This window comes from Dipodomys ordii, unplaced genomic scaffold (genome assembly GCF_000151885.1).
Source record: "Dipodomys ordii isolate 6190 unplaced genomic scaffold, Dord_2.0 Scaffold2, whole genome shotgun sequence".
Classification (NCBI taxonomy): Eukaryota; Metazoa; Chordata; class Mammalia; order Rodentia; family Heteromyidae; genus Dipodomys; species Dipodomys ordii.
In genome coordinates this window covers 11,117,675-11,137,072 of record NW_012267218.1, presented here as the reverse complement: position 1 = coordinate 11,137,072, position 19,398 = coordinate 11,117,675, and the positions used below count along the sequence as shown (strand labels likewise).

General features: G+C 44.3%; 2 protein-coding genes across 3 annotated transcripts in view; one reads left to right on the top strand and one right to left on the bottom strand.

Annotated features, from left to right (window-relative positions):
* Positions 1-5,829, bottom strand: part of Efcab11 (EF-hand calcium binding domain 11) — a 136,310-nt gene extending 130,481 nt beyond the window's left edge. For both annotated transcript variants that reach the window (XM_013014213.1, XM_013014220.1), the window contains exons 1-3: positions 5,686-5,829; positions 5,150-5,245; positions 3,524-3,569 (exon numbers count right to left, since the gene is read on the bottom strand). In XM_013014213.1, the coding sequence (XP_012869667.1) occupies positions 3,524-3,569; positions 5,150-5,245; positions 5,686-5,760 (217 nt within the window). In that variant the 5' untranslated portion in view covers positions 5,761-5,829. The remainder of the gene's footprint in view (positions 1-3,523; positions 3,570-5,149; positions 5,246-5,685) is intronic.
* A 1,185-nt stretch (positions 5,830-7,014) lies between these two features.
* Positions 7,015-19,398, top strand: part of Tdp1 (tyrosyl-DNA phosphodiesterase 1) — a 70,693-nt gene continuing 58,309 nt past the window's right edge. The window contains exons 1-6 of the mRNA XM_013013353.1: positions 7,015-7,035; positions 8,802-8,988; positions 9,794-10,377; positions 13,431-13,474; positions 15,141-15,196; positions 18,487-18,583. Of these exons, the coding sequence (XP_012868807.1) occupies positions 9,801-10,377; positions 13,431-13,474; positions 15,141-15,196; positions 18,487-18,583 (774 nt within the window). The 5' untranslated portion in view covers positions 7,015-7,035; positions 8,802-8,988; positions 9,794-9,800. The remainder of the gene's footprint in view (positions 7,036-8,801; positions 8,989-9,793; positions 10,378-13,430; positions 13,475-15,140; positions 15,197-18,486; positions 18,584-19,398) is intronic.

The following is a 19,398-nucleotide window of genomic DNA, read 5'->3' as shown; positions in this document are numbered from 1 at the left end:
CCCACGACCAACAAAAAATATAGATATGAAAAGCTACTTGGAGAGCCAGTGGCTTGGTTGTAAATCTGTTCCTTTAATCCTGAAGAAATGAATCTGATATTGACATCAAGATCAGAAGAAGGAAAAGGACTGCCAGCCTGGAGAATCACATTGATTTCAGAGCAATTTTGGGACAAGGTGCTAACCAGCAACATTTGACCTCATTCCTCCAAACTAATCCTTCCTCTGATATTCCCCTGAATTTCTCAGATGACTAATTTAAAACTTTGCAAGCTTCTGAAATATACTTTAAAATTAATTACTGGGAAAAGAAGCTGTGAGAGTAAGCATGCTAATGATTTGATTGAGAAATGGTTTTGAGAGTCATCCTTTGATATTAAATGCAAGGAACAGCATACTAGAGCAGGTCCCTGAGCACCTGATCAAAGTCAGAAAACCCTGAATAAGAGGGAAGTCTATTTTCAGTATCAGAAAAGTCCAGGTGAAGAAATCCTTTGGCCATAATGAATGGAAGGCACTCTTGTCTGCACACAAGAATGCAGGCCAAAACAAGATTCCAAGCTAGGCACCAGTGGTTTATACCTGTAATCCTAGCTACTCAGGAAGGAGAGATCTGAGGATCACAGTTCAAAGCCAGCCCTGGCAGGAAAGTCCATGAGACTTTTATCTCCAATTAATGACCAAAAAGCCAGAAGTAGAGCTATGACCCAAGTGGTGAAACACCAGTCTTGCACAGAAAAGCTAAGGGCCAGCACCTACACCCTAAGTTCAAGTCCCTGTAATGACACACAAAAAAAAGAAATAGGAGAAGTGTAGGAAGGGGGAATAAGTCCCATGACTGTAAAAATTGAGAGAAACACTTTTACATAAAGGCAAAACTCAAACCCTAGAGACCTCAAGAGGAAGGACTTTTGTCAATCATGTGAGCATAAGCTATGTTCAGTTTCAAGTCAAAACTCTCTCTAATATTAGGAAAACACACAGAGGAAGAGAGAATCCATGACATACCTAGATATTCATTTACTACTAGCCACCTCTTAGTTTGTATCTTGTGTGAATACACAAAAAGTAATCAGCAAAAAAAAGCTGGGCTAGAGTTACATAGCTCTGGTGGTAAAATGCCACCTAAGTGTGAGGTCCTGAGTTCAAACCCTGGGGGAGAGAGGGAAGGAGAAGGTAGGACATGAATGCAATACCAATGGAAAAGCCTCTCTATGAAATCAGGTGTAGTATGAAAAAATACTGAGTCTTGTAAACACACTGAATGTGGACAAAAGTTCCAGCACTGAACTCTTCTATCAGACCACTCTATCTTTCTATCAGACAACTACACAGGCAAAGAATGTAGGAAAACTTCCTGCAGAATTCACCACATTCTGTATCTCAGAGAGAATTAAGGAAACAAAAATTAACCTTCCCAGGCTGGGAAGGTGGCTGAGTGGTAGAGTGTTTGCCTGGCATGCATGAGGCCCAGGGTTCAATTTCTCAGCACTACACACACAGAAAAAGCCAGAAGTGGGCACTGTGGCTTAAGTGGTAGAGCACTAGCCTGAGCTAAAGAGCTCAGAGACAGTGCCCAGTCCCAGAATTCAAGCTCCACGACCAACAAAAAAAAAAAAGAAAAATACAATATGCACTAATAAAAAAATTAACCTTCCCTCAAAATGGAAAAAAAACCCTTCAAATCCTTGAGGATTTGAAATCAAATCCTCAATTCAAAACAAGAGGCCACACACAAGAAAGGAAATCTGAATGAGTAAGAGCTGCTAACAGTACCTTTCATTCCAGTACCAGAAAAGCCACAAAACAGAGAAACTGCATAAAATAACAAGGCAGGGAGATCGCTGTCCAGACAGACTTATCATGGCACCCCTAACCCAGGGAAACCAGATCAGCCCAGACATTCAGGAAATCCTTCTGCCAAAAGACAGACTTTTTGTACACTGGAAATCCTAAGAAAAAATGGACGAAAGGTTTCATCAATATATTACAGCTAATTAAACATCCAAGAAACAATATTTGGGAAGTGTGAAAATTTATAATAGGTAATTAAAAACCTATGGAAACACTATTAAGTCAGGGATTATGGAAAAAAAAACCTTATTCTTCTACTAATAGTTCTAAAAGTCGTATTTCATATGACATATCTACCTTGTATATAAAAAGATTTTAGCTATTTTTTTGGTAGCTAACCAAAGGTGGAAACCATGTTTGAGATCTTCCGGTATTGTTAATCCCAGTATTAACTCAGGGCCTGAGCACTATTAGTTTTTATGTCTTCATATATAAAGTGGGCTCCTGTAGGCTACATACAGAGTCAGGCCCTGCTTTTTAAAATCCAATCTGACAACATCTGTCTTTTAATAGGGCAGCTGAGCTCATTCCATTACATCATTTTTATGCAGTAAAAAGTATTAATATGAATAGGTTGAAGCTATCACATTGAAACTCCTCTTACTCAAGTTACAAAGACCTCTAGGCTGCCAGTTCCAACAATGGTTTCTCCTCAGTTCTTATCTACCCAACCTATCAGGTGATGTTCACATCACATCATATCACACGATGTTCATGGCAATACTCACCAGTCGTGGGGGGGGGGCTTAAACTCAGGGCCTTGAGCTCTCTCTTAGGTATTTTGGCATGAACTGGTACTCTACCACTTGAGCCACAGCTTCACTCCTGAATTTTACTGGTTAATTGGAAAGAAGGGTCTCACACACTTTCCTGCTTAGGCTAGCTTCAAATTGCAATCCTCAGATTTCAGTCTCCTGAGCAGCTAGGATTACAGGCATGAGCCACTGGAGCCGAGTTGTCTTGGCTTTTGATTGGACATTTGATTTCTTCTTGCTCCTTGGAGACTGCTAAGTCTCTTTGCCTTTTTCTCATTCTCTACTTAACCTCTATTGGCTACAAGTCCTAAGATTTTTTTCAATCTATGCAGTTCTCCAAGTACTCTCATCTAGTCAGTAATTTTTAAAGCTACTGATGACCCCAAATTCATTTCTTTAGCCAGTGCTTCCCTCTGAGCTCCACATTTAATACAGTCCAATTGCTATAACACAATGGATTGAAACTTTTGAAATTTAGCATACATAGACTCTTAATCTCATCAAAACAATTATCCTCACCCCAGTCCTCCTATTTCAGTAACTGCTACCTTCATCCAGCCAGCTACTCAAGTCAGGAAACACAAGCTCATTTTCAACATGAGTGAACTGACGAATGGCATTTTTGTCTTTATGCTGTGCAACTGTTAAAATTATCCTACTAAAGCACATACCACACGTATTAACCAAAATTAAAAAGAATCAAAACATTTCCTTTGAAATTAAAAACAAAAAAATGTGTTTTAAATGATGTTTGTTCTTAATTATAATGGTCTTAAACTCTGGTTTTGCGAATGTCTAAAAAAGGGGCAGAAAATGAATCTTATGATGTTTGTTCTTAATTATGATGTTCTTAAACTCTGGTTTTTTGAATGTCTAAAAAAGGGGCAGAAAATGAACCTTACCTGTCGTATTACTAGAAGTACTGGGATTTAATGAAGACATCACAGAATCTGCTTCAATCTACAAAAGAAGAAAGGGCATATAATTTTATCAAGTGTTTTAACAACACAAGTTTTTAACTCCAGCTGCTAAGAAAAAAGATGTATTTTATGAGAAACCAACTTTATTGAACCAGGAAGGAAAGTAATATGTCTCAACATCTTACTTTTCCTTCACCTTCTCTAAGATACCAGACACTAATCTACTATAAACTTCAATGGCTCCCAAAACTTTATTCAATTGACAAATATAGTTTAAGTACATAAAATCAATTTGGCTGCCCTATAAGACCATAACTAAAAGATTACTTTTCTGCTTTAGATTTAAAAAACAGTAATTGTTCCAATAAACTCTATGGCTTCATTTTAATTTTTTTCCTGATACAACAATAACATATAAGCCGAGTGCTGGTGGTTCAAGTCTACAACCCTAGCTACTCAAGAGGTTGAGCTCTGAGGATCACAGTTTGAATCCAGCCAGAGCAGGAAAGCCCCAGAGATTCTTATCTCCAGTTAACCACCAAAAAGCCAGAAGTAGAGCTGTGTTTTTGCTCAAGCCCAGGATTCCCCCCCCCCAACCATACACAAAAGGAACATACAATTGGTGTGGACAAGTATATAAATTATGAAGAAAAGAAAGTGGCCATCCAATGAAAACCATTGCATAATATTTTGATCTAGTCCAGCTTTCCCCCCCCTCTGCAATTTAACACATTTGAGGCCATCTGTATATGAAGTATTAACATAGAACCATTTCCCCTCGATTCTTACAAAGCTGTCTAAACCCTAAGGAATCAGAGCCTCAGCAAGTGCTCTCACATTTTTTTCCACTGTCAGTCTTGAATTCTCTACCATCTTGGGTTCCCTGCACATTCCTGGTTCCTCTCAAATGGCTCCACTCCATCTTCCTCCTGGAATCCTATACCTCCTTTTAAATGGTGGCTTCCCTAATTGTTTCCTCTCTTGATTACTGATCTTCCATTCTGAAGAGATCTTCCTGGGTAATGCCAACCAGTTTCATTTTTTGAGCTTCTAGCTGTAAAATGAGGACTCACACATCCATCTCCTGCCATCACTTCTTTAGTTCCCATCACTAAGGGAGCCGGCAAAATCTGAGAGATTCACACAAGAACCTCAGCACCCAGAGATTCACACAAGAACCTCAGCACCCAGGAGTGAACATACCCGTATGCTCACAGTCATCTCCGAACTCAAGGTGCCCCAGTCTGCCTTTTTAAATATGTGAATGTATTACTTTTACAACTTAAGAGCAAAAGAAAAAAAGTTTTAAGGGGAAGAGACAGTGCAAGTCACTTCCTACATGAAGTCCTCCTGCTACAAATATCCCCTTCCCAGTCTTCTCACTTGGCATTCTTCTACTATTTCATAATTGTTAGAAACTTCATGGTTTTGTGGATTCCAGTGAAGCAGATTTCTAATTCATCCCTGGGATGAGTCTTTGAGAAGATATATAATATAATATATATAATATAATTCATCAGTGTGCCCCATAAACAATCTAACCTAGCCAGGGCAGTTTTCCTAAGACCCATTCATACTGTGTTATCTACCCCATCCCTAAATACATAGAGAAAGCTGTACCTTGGAGGGCTTGTACCCAAACAGCATTACAACAGCAACCTTAAAGTCCTCTCTGCTTAGATAGCCTTTGTTATCTTCATCACAGGCTTTAAACACCTAAAGGATATTAAATACCTTCAGTTAGTGTGACAGAAATCAGAAACTCTTATTTTATTACTAGTTGGCACTAAATTTGAATCTTGAAAATCTCAATCTCAGGAGTAGGGCCCAAAAGTGTGCTTTTATTACCCAAACTTTAATATTATCTCTCCACCCCCCCCCCCCCCCCAACACACACACACACACACACACACACACACACACACACACGCACACAGGGCTAACATGGAGCCACTATGGACGGGGAGGAGAAGAAAGAAATCTGGAAGTGGACCGAAGTGGACATTGGACAGAAGCCAGGGCGCCGACAACTCCAGGACTCTTAAGTATCCACCAGGAGCCTTTTAAAAGCAGTCCAGGCCTGAGCTTAACCTGGCTTGAGACGAAGACGGACAAACTTAATTCCAAAACTCAAGAGTAGCCTTCCAGACACCTACTTCCACCCACTTCTTGCGTTCAGCCGGGCTAACTTCCCGGGTCCGAGGCCGGGCCCCAGCCTCGGATAAAAACATCCCGGCCAGGACCGAACCCAGAGGTTCCGACTCCCCGACCACTTCCCGCCACACAGGGACCCCAGCACCTCGCGGCCACGCCCACCGCCGCTCAGGGTGCTGAACTTCACCGCGCAACTGCAATGTCTCCTGCCATTGGACAGCGTGCGAGCCACGGGCGTTGACTCAGACGTGCTATTGGCCAAAGGTTTTGTTGAGCAACGTTTCCACGGCCCGGAGTGGGGCGCGTAGGTTTCCCAGGCCCGCCCCCATCACTTGGCTCCGCCCCAGCCTGGTTTCTTAACTCCTTGCGTGCCGCCGGGGATGTCTCTCGCCCGCCTCGCGGTACAGTCCTTTGGGTTGTTTCGATCCACGGCGGGTTAGGTGTTAAGAGAGACACTAGAGAAGTGTGAGCCAAGGAGGAAAAGAACAGACCGAGCTGAGCGAAGCGCAGGAGTCGATTCATATTTAAGTCAGCCCATCAGTGGGGATGCATCGCTCAGGGTAGAACGAAGTCACATCCCGGAATCCGATACCGGGTTGGACCCAAAGGAACTTGAAATAAATGAATTAAACTGGTCTTTTAGACTGTGCACCCGACCTTCTGGAAGTCATGCCTGGCTTGAGAAGGGACGTCTGCATTTGCACAGCCGACGTCCTTTCTCCGTGCAAGGAATTGTTTGGGGGGGGGAGGGAGGAGTGTCCTCTTTTCAAACGGATTTCTAACAAAAACACACCTGTTCCCCAGGAGGCATTCATTCGTGGTTCCAAGTCTGGAGGGAACCCCTGTAACTTTTTGATTTTTCCAGCAGCTTCTAACCTCTGCATGCCAGCCGAGCCCACGTCTCCTGGGACACAGATTTCTTGGTCCTTTAACCTTAACTCACCCCCTAAATTCTTCGACAGCCGGCCCTGGCCGCAGCCCCGGAGCCCGAGGCTGTGCACGAAGACTCCGCACAGGGGGAGGGAAGAGGGAGAACTTTGCTAACTGAGGAACTGTTCCCACGCCTCTCCCCCCACCCTCACCCCAGTTACTCCCCTTTCTGGCTAGTCCCCGGCGGGTGAGCCGAGAGCCGGGGGGAAGCCAGGTTTCCCAGCGCCCTCCCTCTCCGGGGGCGGCCGGGGACGGGGCGGAACGCCTGGGCACCCGGCATCCGGCGGACTTCGAGACCGCGGGGCGGGCTTCCGGGAAGGTGACGTAGCTGGGCGCGCGCACCGAGCGCAGGGTTTGAACGCGCTGCGCAGGCGCAGTGCCCTGCAGGGGGCGGGGCCGGCGGCGGAGGACTCGCGTGCGAGGTAGGTGCGCTGTGACTGCCGTGGGTTCTGTTCCCGCCGTCCCAGGATCCGGCTCCGTTCTCCTCGTGGGGCCCTGCCAGCCCGTGAACGACCAGCTAAGCCATTCTGGGGTGCGCAGGACCCCAGTTTCCTGCAGTTAGCTGCGGCTCTGAGGGGCGCGCGCTGTGAGCCCAGCCTGGGGTTAGTGGGGGAGGGGGGGCAGGGGCAATCGGTTGCCAGAGCTTGTCGCTTGCACACCCACGTGCTAAGCACTCAGCCTTTCCGACCTCAGTTTCCCCTTAAAGGGGGAGAGCGAGGCCGGGGTCCGAGATACAGGATTGTAAGGATGAAGTGAGTCTATACCTGGGTATCCGCCCCCCCCCTCCCACCGGCGGCCTACTCCCAGGCCCACTTTGTTCAGTAACCACCCGACGTCATCCCATGAGCTACCCTTCAGGACTCTCCTCGCCCAGAGTTGTAGCAGACATACTCGTCTACAAGAGCAGATCAGGCCAAGGCACTCCTCATCTTGGGGGCCCTGTTGTTTTAGATTATAATCCAGTGTCTCTGCCAACCTCCTTTATCCTGGATCACTGCTTGTCCTAAATCCTGTCTGCCCTTGCAGCGGTCCTGAACTCGGTTCCCAGCTCCTCCACTTTGCAAGTTCGGTTCCCTCTACCTGGAATGCTCTTCGCTCCATCTTGTAGTTAACACTATGTTTAAAGCAGGACTATACAAAGGGCTATGTTCTCCAGTAAATGTCTTTTTAAGCACATTATTTGTATACTTAATCCTACCTTATTACTGGGAATCCCACCCCCTTGAGGTTTTAGGAGAAAAAAAAATAGATAAAACCTACAAACTAATTCACAGCCACTGTGTTGCTCAGGGAGTTCTCAGGGTTTGGGGATTTGTGTTGTTGGTACAGGTGGCAATCTTTGTGTAGTCCTGGGGAAGAAATGATGATGGTCTCAAGATTCTGCAAATGCTATAGCCCGCACACAACCAAAACAGGGATGACAGAGATTTGGCATGGCCTAATGTGAGGATGTCACACAAATTTGTGAAACACTGCACTTAAAAAATGTTTAAAAGTCAGGTGTAGTAGTGCCTGCCGCCGGACTCAACCCAGCACTCCGGAGACAGCTAATTTAGGATAGCAAATTTGAGTCTAGTCTAGGCTCCATAGCAAGACCCATCTCAAACAAAACAAAGTAAGGAAGAAAACTTCTGAGGATACATTTCTCTGACTGGAAGCTGAATTCTTTCTCAACTAAAACTCTGAGACCTAATATTTGTTTTAGAATGGGGAAGGAATTGAAGGAGAGCAGCTTGAGGATTCCAGTGGTTTGGGCTCAGTTTGGTTGGGTTTTAGTAGTGTTGAGCCGTCTGCACAATTCAGCTACACCTGCCCTCCGCCCAGCCTGAGGCCTCTTAATTGGATTTTGTTACGAAATTCCTTGCTTTAGTGTTGTTTGAGAAGTCAGTAAGCTTCCATTTTTCCTTAAGTGCTGCTTCTGTTTTCAAGTAATTTAAAAAAAAATCTAAGACAAAACACTAAAATAGTTCTTTTAAAGCAAAAGTATAACAGCTTAAAACAGCATCTGTCTAGCAGTCTCAGGGGTTTAGTACACTAGAAAAGTTGAAGTTAAAACAGAAAGTATAAAAGGTTTTTTAAAAGCTGAGTTGTTTAGGCAGGTGTGAAGAGATCAGTCTTGATTCTCTCCTGTAGAAAACCTGGCTGACTTTGTAACAAACTCAGTTATATGCTTTCTTAACCTTTGCAGATTGGAAACAACTGAGGAAAATACTTCCACTGAGGGTTCTGCCAGCTTCTGGAAGCCAGCTGGCCCTTCCATCTTCTGCCGCCTTCAGTGTTTTTCTTCAGTGTTTTGTCATTCCACCCCAGCCCTAAGGAGTCTGAGGCCAGAGAATCACCACAAGTTTGACAACAGTGAGGCCTATTTCAAAAAAGTAAGATTAAAAAAAAAAAAAATGAAGCCGGGCGCTGGTGACTCACGCCTGTAATGCTAGCTACTCAGGAGGCTGAGATCTGAGGATCGCGGTTCAAAGCCAGCTGGGCAGGAAAGTCCATGAGACTCTGATCTCCAATAAACCACTAGAAAACCGGAAGTGGTTTTGTGGCTCAAGTGGTAGAGCTCTTGCCTTGAGCTGAAGAGCACAGTGACAGCGCCCAAGCCCAGAGTTCAAGCCCCATGACCGACCAAAAAAAAAAAAAAATAGGGAGGGGGAAGATTACTTTTTTTTCTTGTGCCACCACTGGGGCTTAAACTGAAAGCCTGGGTGCTATCCTTAAGCTTTTTCAATTGAGCCACAACTCTACTTCCAGCTTCTTTGCTGGTTCATTGTAGGTAAGAGTTTCACGGACTTTCCTGCCCCGGCTGGCTTTGAACATGATTCTCAGCTCATAGTCTTTTTTTATATAGCTGGGATTACAGATGTGAGCCACTAGTGCTTATCTTAAAATGACTTAAAATTCCTTAAATTGGCCTTAACCCCAAGCTCTTGTTAGAAGCTTCAGAGTTAACCAGTATTTTGGTTAAGAATTGGGCTCCAGCTTCTTCCCTAAGGGCATCTAAGAATAAGATGTCCAAGGGAGAGTGTGTGAAATGACTCAAGTTATGTGACCCAGCCTCTTGTTAGGTGTCAGAAGTACTGCACCTGTTGTAGAAGTTCATCTGATAGGGAATTTGTAGGTAATAAAATTATTTTGCCAGTGGCTTATTGAATGGGAAATATTTCCACCTTTCCTTTCCAGAAGCACGATGACTCAGGAAAGCAGTTACGGGAGGTGGACCATATCCAGCAGTGATGAAAGCGAGGATGAGAAGCCCCCAGGACCTCCATTGGAGAAGCCATGCACATCTTCTCTCCCCCATGCTCAGCAGGGAGCCAAGAATGAGCCAAAATACACCTGCTCCGAGGCTCGGAAAGCTGCGCACAGAAGACAGACCTCACCTGTGAAATTCAGCAACACAGAATCGGTTTCACTTCCCAAGAAGCAGAAGAGTGGTTCCCAGGAAGACCTAGGCTGGTGTCTGTCCAGTAGTGATGATGAGCTGCAGCCACGACGGCAGGAGCAGCAGCAGCCTCAGGCCAAGAACATGGTGGTTAAAGAAGAAAAGGACATCTCCTCTCCCAAACCTGGTGCTGCCCCCAAAGCCCCAGATCTTGGCCCTCCTGCTAGCCACAGGCTCAGAGAGGAAAAAGATGAGTATGAGACATCAGGGGAAGGCCAGGACATTTGGGACATGCTGGATAAAGGGAATCCTTTCCAGTTTTACCTCACTAGAGTCTCAGGAATTAAGGCGAAGTACAACTGCAAAGCCCTGCACATCAAGGGTAAGGATGCGCAGTGCCCCGGCACATTCTCTGCCAATCAAGTAGGGCAGCCTGGGATGACCTCCAGGTCCTGTGTGTCTTAACTTACTGGAGGGGGAGAAGGGAGAATTCTCTCTGATAAGCAGGTGCCTGAGTTTGACAGGAAGCTGATTACTGAGGGTGGGTGGCATGTATTCTCAGCCTCTGGTGATCCTGAGCACAGGATTTAACGTGAACGATTAAACTTGACCAGTGGCACTGCCTCAACAAGACAGCATCGTCCTAACGGCGGCTGTTCGCCTTGCTCCCTGGGACAGCCACATGAGAATGCACATTCTCAGCTTTACCCCAGATTCATTGAATCCAACTTGGGGCCAGCACCTGTAGTTTGCTTTCACAAGCCTTCCAGGGGAGTCTACTGTCTAGTCAGGTTACCTGACTGGGTTCCTGTAACAAAAGCCAAAGGGAGAGCAGATAGCTAGATGTTTCAGAGATGGGATAGAAGTTGGCCTTTGGTGGTTCTCCATAGCAACAGATGGCGGGAGCTCTAGACTCTTTTCACCAGTACTAGGACTTGAACTCAGGGCCTCATGCTCTTGCATGACTTTATACACTCAAGGCTGACACTATCACTTGAGCCATAGCTCCATTTCCAGCTCTTTTTTTTTTTTCCCTAGTTAACTAGGGATAGAAATCTAATGGACTTTTCTGCTCAGGGTGGCTTTGAACTTTCATCCTCAGATCTCAGCCTCCTGAGTAGCTAGGATTATAGACATGAGCCACCAGCCATCCAGGTAGGAGCTCTAAACTTGAAGGCAAATTCGCTACCCACCATTCATTTGGTCTGTAGTTAACTCAGGACCTGGCATTCCTCAGGTTTTAGTGCTCTCATCCCTACACCTGGGTTCAGAAAAGCACGCAAATGTGTGAAGTGACCCAAACAGTATATTCACATGGCAGATTTAACAACAAACCTGATTCCTCTTCTTTCAGATTAACCTTTTTTTTCTGGCTCATACATCTGTATATCTTGTGTGTTAAATGTAAATTGTTGATGAATTGAATCCCATATTGTAGTGAGTTCAATTGTACAGGTTTTTAAAGAATCTCTTTTCTAGGTACTCTGAAGAAATCAGTGATAGTTGTCAGTGCTTTTGTTTTAGAGAGAACAGAAAACAGTGCCAAAATAGTAAGAGGGGATCTAGCCACTGATGGCTTACACTTGTAGTCCTAGCTGCTCTGGAGGCTGAGATCTGAGGATCCCAGTTCAAAGCCAGCTCAGGCAGGAAAGTGCTTATCTCCATTTAAACACCAGAAAAGCCAGAAGTGCAGTTGTGACTCAGGTGGCAGAATGCTAGCAGAAAAGATCAGGAACAGCGCTCAAGTCCCAGGACCAGCAGGAAAAAAAAAAAGTAAGAGGAGAATCTCCTTGTAATAATGTTGCACATCCACTTAGTGAATTTTGATTAAGTTCACCGCCCTCTCCCCCCAATGATATCACTCTTCTACCCTTTCCTCTTTCCTTCTTTTTCAAACAGTATTTGGAAAGTTCCATTGGTTGTCTTTGTGTGTGTGTGTGTGTGTATATGTGTGTTATGTTTGTGTGTAATATACTTTGTTCCTCTTCACTCCTCGGTATTTCCTTCCCCCTCCCACTCAACCCAATCCAGAAGTGCCTCATTTACATACTTTTCCTTCCCCCTCCCACTCAACCCAATCCAGAAGTGCCTCATTTACATACATACTCCATCATCCATCATCATCATCATCATCATCATCATTATCATTATTTAGGGTCTAGGTACTACAAATGAGTGAGAAAATGCAATTTGGCTATTTAAGCATGGCTTATCTCCACATGATGATCTCCCGCTCTATCTCTGTATAGAGTATTTTCCATCTATCAGTGGTTGGACATTTCAGCTGATTTCTGTGATCAGTGCTGCAGTAAACATGGGTGTTCAGGTATCTTGATTGTATATTGATTCACACTTCTTTAGGCATATGACCAAGGATGATAGGGCAGGATCGTAAGGTAGGTCTGTTTTTTAGTATAAGGGTTCTTTATCCCCTACATCCTTGATAGCATTTGCTGTTTTTTCTTGATGGCTGCCGCTCTTACTAGGATGAAATGGGATCTTAATATAGTTTTGGTATGCATTTCCTTTATGTCTAAGGAAATGAACATTTTTGTGTTAGTAGCCACTTGTACTTCTTCCAAGAACTGTGTTTGCAGATCATTTGCCCATTTATTGAATTTGTTCTTATGCTGACTAATTTTTTTATTAGCTCTTTGTATATTCTGGATACTTCTCTTTATCCTTTGACTAGCTTGAAATATGTTTTCTCCCATTCTGTAGACTATCTTTTGGTTTTTTTTTTCTTTGTAATTGTTTTTGTTTTATTGTTTTGTTTTGATGGACCACCAGGATTTGAAGAAGAGGAGATCATGTCATGAAAAGAGTTTTTAAGTATATTTTACCCTCAGAACAACCAATGAGGAGATGTTCCCAAGGTCCTCTGTGGACATCATCTGGGGTTTAGAACAGTTACATAAACTGCCCAAGTCCACAGAGCTGTGGCTTAACTCAAGACTTCCTGGTATCTAAATCTATGCAGTTTGTTATGCCAGACTCCCATAAGCTGGAACTGTGAGTGGTCTAGAAGATCTCATGGAGGAAGGGGGACTTCAAATGGTTCTTGAAAGGTGGACAGATTTCAAAAGGTAGAGACAATAGTAGGGGTTTTGGAGATGTGAAGATTCACAGATCCTGGAATGAACAGGCATCACGTTCCCTGTGTTAACAGCTTCAAAGCTCTGCTAGTATTGAAGTGTTAGATTTTAGTTTTACATTGTATTTTGTAAAAGGACATATAATAAATACCATATGATGGCATGGGGACATTTTTTTCATAGATTTTTTTAGTGTTAGTCACTTTGTGGTAGCTTTTCAGTTTCTTATTTTCTGATCCAAATCTTTATGATCCATAACTGTTACATAAGATAATGGTGCTTGTTAGGCCTAAGGATTTTTTTTGTCTGACTGAATCCTATTTTTATTTTGTCTTTGTAGATATTTTATCTCCTCTATTTGGGACGCTTGTTTCTTCAGCTCAGGTGAGTGTAAAGTTTTGTTGTTGTTGATGTTGTTGTTGATGTTGTTCAGGTGGGCAATAATTAAATGACTTTATAACAGAACATATGTCAGTCCTGTGGAAGGTCCCTGTCTGGAGTCAGCCTCCAAGGACCCTCATTGTGGGATGTATAGGCACTGACACAGAATATGAGTGACTGTGGGTCATATCTGTCTTTTTTTTTTCCCTAGCCCTAGGGCTTGAAGTCAGAACCTGGACACTGTCCCCAAACTTTTTTTTGGTCAACACTAGCATTCCACCCCTTGAGCCACAGCTCCATCTCCAGCATTTTGGCATTTAATTGGAGATGCGTCTCACAGGCTTTCCTACCCAGGCTGGCTTCGAACTGTGATCCTCAGATCTCAGCCTCCTGAGTAGCTAGGATGACAGGCGTGAGCCACCAATGCCAGTCCACATCTGACTCTTGACCATGCCACAAGGAGTGGCCAAAAAGTTGTTTTGGATAATCCAGCCTGAAAGATGACTTTTTGGAACCCTGATGATTTCAAAGGATGATGCTGGCATCTCTGGGGAGAATGTGGATGGCAAGTTAATTTTGATTTGATTTAGGAAAAAAACACAAGTATTCTTCACATCCCAGAGAGTAGTGAAAGGGCCCGAAGGGGACTTGGGCATGTCCACCTCCTCCCTGGCTAGGCTGGTCTGTTGGTGTTTAGGCACAGGAACAGCACAGATTCTTAAGAGATAGAAAAGATGCTTGTCATTTGAAGCAAGCTAGCCTGCTTGGTCCCTTCTTGCTTGGTTTGCCCTTGAGAATCCTAGTCTCCAATGGGATGTGGGGTGAATTTGTGGGTGCTCTGCTCTCTGAGCTAATTTGAGCTTGTGTTCAAAATTCTGTGGGTGTGAGAAGAGGCCACTAAGGTAAGACCAGTGTAGAACATGTGGTCAAGATGTGATTGTTAACTGGGCACCTATAACCCTAGCTACTCAGAAGGCTGGAATCTGAAAATCATGGTTCAAAGCCAGCCCAAACAGAAAAGCCTATGTGGCTTTTATGTCAAATTAGCCAGCAAAAATCTGGAAGTTAAGAGCCATGACTGAAGTGGTGGCAAGCTAGCCATGAGTGAAAAAGCCAAGTGAGAACAGAGGCCCTGAGTTCAAGCCCCGGGACTGGCACCAAAAAAAAGTAAAATGTGAGTATTATTAGCCTAATGAGCACGCACACCCCGAGGCCTGTGAACCCAGCCCTCTGAGAAGTTCAGCTGAAAGGAAATTCCCTTTCGTACAAGTCCTGGGATCTTTATCTCTAGTATGTATCTTTCTACAAATACCTAGAGGAAAAAAGGTCATATCTTTTTAAATACATCTCAGAGCTATGAGAATTTAACTTCAGGGCTACTTGAAATCATCTAAACCCTGTTGACAAGTACGAACCCTGCCCGAAGCCTGTGGAGGTAACTTCCTTAGAGCCTACTTCCTGGTGCAGTTGGCCCCATTTATGTGCGTGGCTTTAGCAGTATATTTCTTGAAGATAATTTCACGGTCATTTATGGGTGTTGCAGCATAACTAGGTTTCTAAATAATACATGTAGTGCATTATTATTTTAAAGTGTCTTTCCATTTAAATAACAGTTTCTCCCATGTCTGCCTGCTTGAATTACCTGTGACTCTCTTTCTCCTCTGTCTAGTTTAACTACTGCTTTGATGTGGACTGGCTCATAAGGCAGTATCCACCCGAGTTCAGGTGAGTCCCGCGGGTACTGGGACACCCTCATCAGTAGCACTTTCTAACACAAGACTGAAAGATTTCTCAGGCAAAAGCCACCCATCTCTTATGACACCATTGAAAGCATACAGAGATTATTTGGGGGAAACCACAGTTTCTTTTCTACAGATCGTAGCGTTTCCCTCTGTGCTCTATCTAGAAGCAGATAAGGACAAATTCCAACGCAAATAATGGGACTTTGTGTTCAATGGAAGCATGAAGGAAGCGATCATGTCCAAGTTGTGTCTGGACATACACATTCCATGCAGGGGTCCAGCATACCACTCTTTGCTTAGCACATCAGTACTGTTCATCTCTGAAGATCTCTTAGTTTCTTGGATGGTTCTTCCTTTGGGTCTAGAGTTGAGAAAGAAGGTCCTGACCTTCCTGTATCCATGCCATGGAGGGGATGGATTTTCTGTTCTGCCACCAGTAGCCATGCAGACCAGATAAGCATAGCTGTACACATTGACAGGTGCTTATCTCTGACTCTCACACATTTATGTATGTGGCAGAATCATAACAGCAAGGAGGGTAGAAGAATACATACACAAGGAAAACATGAAATCCTTTGTAAGATATTAAAATTTCCCAGGCAACTTGGGCACTCGAAGCCTCAGTTTAGCTGCGTGTTAACAGAAAACCCAGAATACAATAGCTCAAGCAAAGCAGAAATTGCATTTTCTAGCCTGAGTCTGGAAACAATGTGTGTCTAGAGTGGGAGCACCATGATTCTTCTCCACGAGCTCTCCATCTACCTTTTCTGTCTTTGTCCCAGTGTCCTAGTGTGTGACTTAAATCCTAAGTTCCCTCATGGTCTAGGATGGCCGTCATTGCTGCAGCTCTTGTCTGAGTTCCAGGTAACAGGAAGGAAGAGAAGAAAGAAAGGGCTGATGCCTCATCCATACCCCTCCAAGCCGCTGGCCTGGCAGGTCCCACACAACACCTGCTTCTGTTCACTGAGCGCAGCTCTGCCTCACAACACTAACCAGCTCTAAGGGACACCGGAAGTAAGATCCTCTAGCTGAGCACACTTTGTCTTCCATCAAATCCAGCTTTGCTAGAAAAGGAGAGAGTAGCTGTCCAGAGGCACCATGACCGCTGCCACCAGCTCCTGCAGCATGCCCCTGTGTTGCACTGACCCTTTCTCTCTTCTTTTTGCTTCTCAAAGAACCTGAAGGCCAGTGCTCCCCATCCCCACCTCTGTACAGTATTGGCAATGTGTAGACTGTACTTCCTTTACTCCCTCCTCTGGATAATTCCTGTGAAAGACTGGTTAAGAATCCTAAACCAAGCGTGGTTCTTCATCTCCCAATACAACTGCATCTGGAGATCAGCTTTACAGAGAGGATCAAGTCAAGTCTCACTGAGGTCATTGGGGTTGGGGAAGAGTAGTAATCCATAAGGCTGTTGCCCTCATTAGAAAAGGAAACGTGGCTCATGCCTGTAATCCTATCTACTCAGGAGGCTGAGATCTGAGGAATCATGGTTTGAAGGCAGCCCAGGCAGGAAAGTCTGTGAGACTCTTATCTCCAATTAACCACTAAAAAGCTGGAAGTGGAGCTGTGGATGAAGTAGTAGAGCACCAGCCTTGAGCAAAAGGAGCCCAGGGACAAGTGTGTAGGCCCAGAGTTCAAGCCCCAGGACTGGCCAAAAAAAAAAAAAAAAAAGGAAATGTAGATAAACAGATGAAAGACACCAGGAACATAGGAGACTGCCAGAGGCAGGCTTTCCCACACAGCTTCAGGAAAATGATCTCAGAGTTCTTGCTTCTGAAACTGGGTAGTTTGAGCTACCCAGTATTGTTAGCATTTTGTTAGAGCAGCACTTCCAACCTTACACAATATCCACTACCCTGTCCACAGCCATAGTCCCTTAGTTCACATCTAGAATGTGTGCATAGAAAATTAATCATCTTTTATCTTTTTCAAAATGTCCTTATGACCTGATGATATTCCTTGTGTCCAGGTGTTAGATGTGTACGTATTTCTGAAGTTTTTTCCTCCATACAGTTTTTCCAGTTGTAACTTATTTTTTCCAAGTAGGAAAAAGGTTAGAATGTAAGCCGCCTCGTTTAGCTTTGCCTGCCCGGTTAGAGTAAAGCTAAGGTGGGTATGAGACAGCTGGGCATTAGCACTGAAGGGGCATGAGCTGTGGTGTGGTTTTCTAGCTGAATGTCTTCCTTTCATGTGACATGTGGCAGAATCATGAAGCGGCTGCAGGTAGGAAATGGCTCGATTGCTTGCTGGAGAAAAATTCCATTTTTCTTGTGCTGGAAGCCCTAGTAGCAGCATACTGATTTCTAAGGATCATCTTGCTTTGAGTTAACTGGAGATGATGAAGGATTCCCGCAGAAGCCATTTAAGTTTGTTTCCAAAGACTCTTTTCATGGAGTCTTCAGAATTCAAAAAATGGCAATATGTTTTGGGCTCTGGTCCCCTGAAACCCAGCTATGTCTTTCCAAGTCTCTTTCAGTCTGTGGGCTTGAGACAGGTTCCCTTTTTTGTTATTTATTTATTTATTTGTTTATTTAGAGACACTGTCTTACATGTAGCCTAGGCTAGCTTGGAACTTGCTTGTGTTCCCTAGTCTAGCTATGAACTGCTATCCTCCTGCTCTACCTCCCAAAGTCTGGGATTACAGGCATGCACCACTGTGCCTGGTTTGGGGCCTACTTACTTTTGCATCCTGGTTAATGAACAGTATACATAGCATATAATATGGCTTGGGGCATATAGGTGCAGTGTGATATGTATTTGTTGCTTAATCCAAAAAATAGGGAAAAAGAAACATCAGACTATACAATAATAGTTGTCTTTTAGGATGATTGTGGTTCAAGGCCAGCCTGGGCAAAAAGTTCATAAGACACCCCTCTCTTCTCCACCCCTTCCCCCCCCAATCTCAACCAATAAAAAGTTGAGAGTAGTGGTATGTGCGTGTCATCTCAGCTACCAAGTAGTATAAATTAGGGGTATCACAATACAGGGTGATTCAGGCAAAAAGCAAGACCCTGTTTGGAAAAATACTGAACGCTAAAATGGCTGGTGGATTGGCTCAAGTAGTAAAGTGCCTGATTAGTAAGTTCTAGGCCCAATTGAATCTTAACTATATAAACAAATAGTTATCTATGTGCTCATTTAGACCAAAGAAAGGAAATAACCAAGGACTTTGCTGCATTGCCACCCCTCCCCCACTGTAGCACAGCAGGCTTCAGGCTCAGGCTGTGGCCCATCGCCAGCTGAGCTCTGCTCACTCTCATCTCCTTGCAGGAAGAAACCAATCCTGCTTGTGCATGGCGATAAACGCGAGGCTAAGGCTCACTTGCATGCCCAGGCAAAGCCTTATGGAAACGTTTCCCTCTGTCAGGTAAGCGGTCTGCGGGCCATTTAACGTGGGTTGGAAGGAGTTCTAGTCCGTCCTGCCTCCTAGGGCAGAAATCCTCCAGCACCACCGTCCATGGCTAGAAAGACTTCCCTTCAGTTCACCTGAGGTCTTCCTCCTTGCCCCTTCCACACCATGGTCCCAGTTTTCCTGCTCTGGAAGCACACAGAACAGATGTCTTCCCTACACATGCAGTGATGCCTTGGTTCAGTCATCCACCTGCTTCCTTTCGTTCTTTCAGGTCCAGGCATTCACTTCCCTCTGTGCTGCTCGGGGGGGGGGGGGGGTCTGTCTTTAGTTGTACAAAGGAATTACCATTTAATCTGTCAGTTTATGAGTACAGTGCATCTTGGACTATGTCATCCTTCCTGTCCCCCTCCCCCATCTCTTCCAACACCACCCAATCCCCTAAAAGGGCCTAGTTCCATTTTCATATATATGATATTGAGACTTAATTCCCCACCCCCACCTTCCTTTTTGATTTCCCCCACCTACACACGCCAAGTAGCAGCTTCCTGGTATTTATTTGGATAGACTGGGAGTTAATTATTCTAAGGAGTTAAACCATGGTTTGAATTCTCCCTCTGCATATGCTATACTTCGGTTAATACATTTGTGTACATGACATGCAATTTCTGCTCTTGGAGATACCACATCCAGATTCCTTCTCTGGGTCTTTTCCCCCTCTCCCACAAAATAGGAACATTGAAACTCACATTTTATCATTCTTCTCACTATAAATGATCCCTGTGCAAGAGTTCAATCTAATCAGGTTTTAGCAGTACACATCACAACGTTTT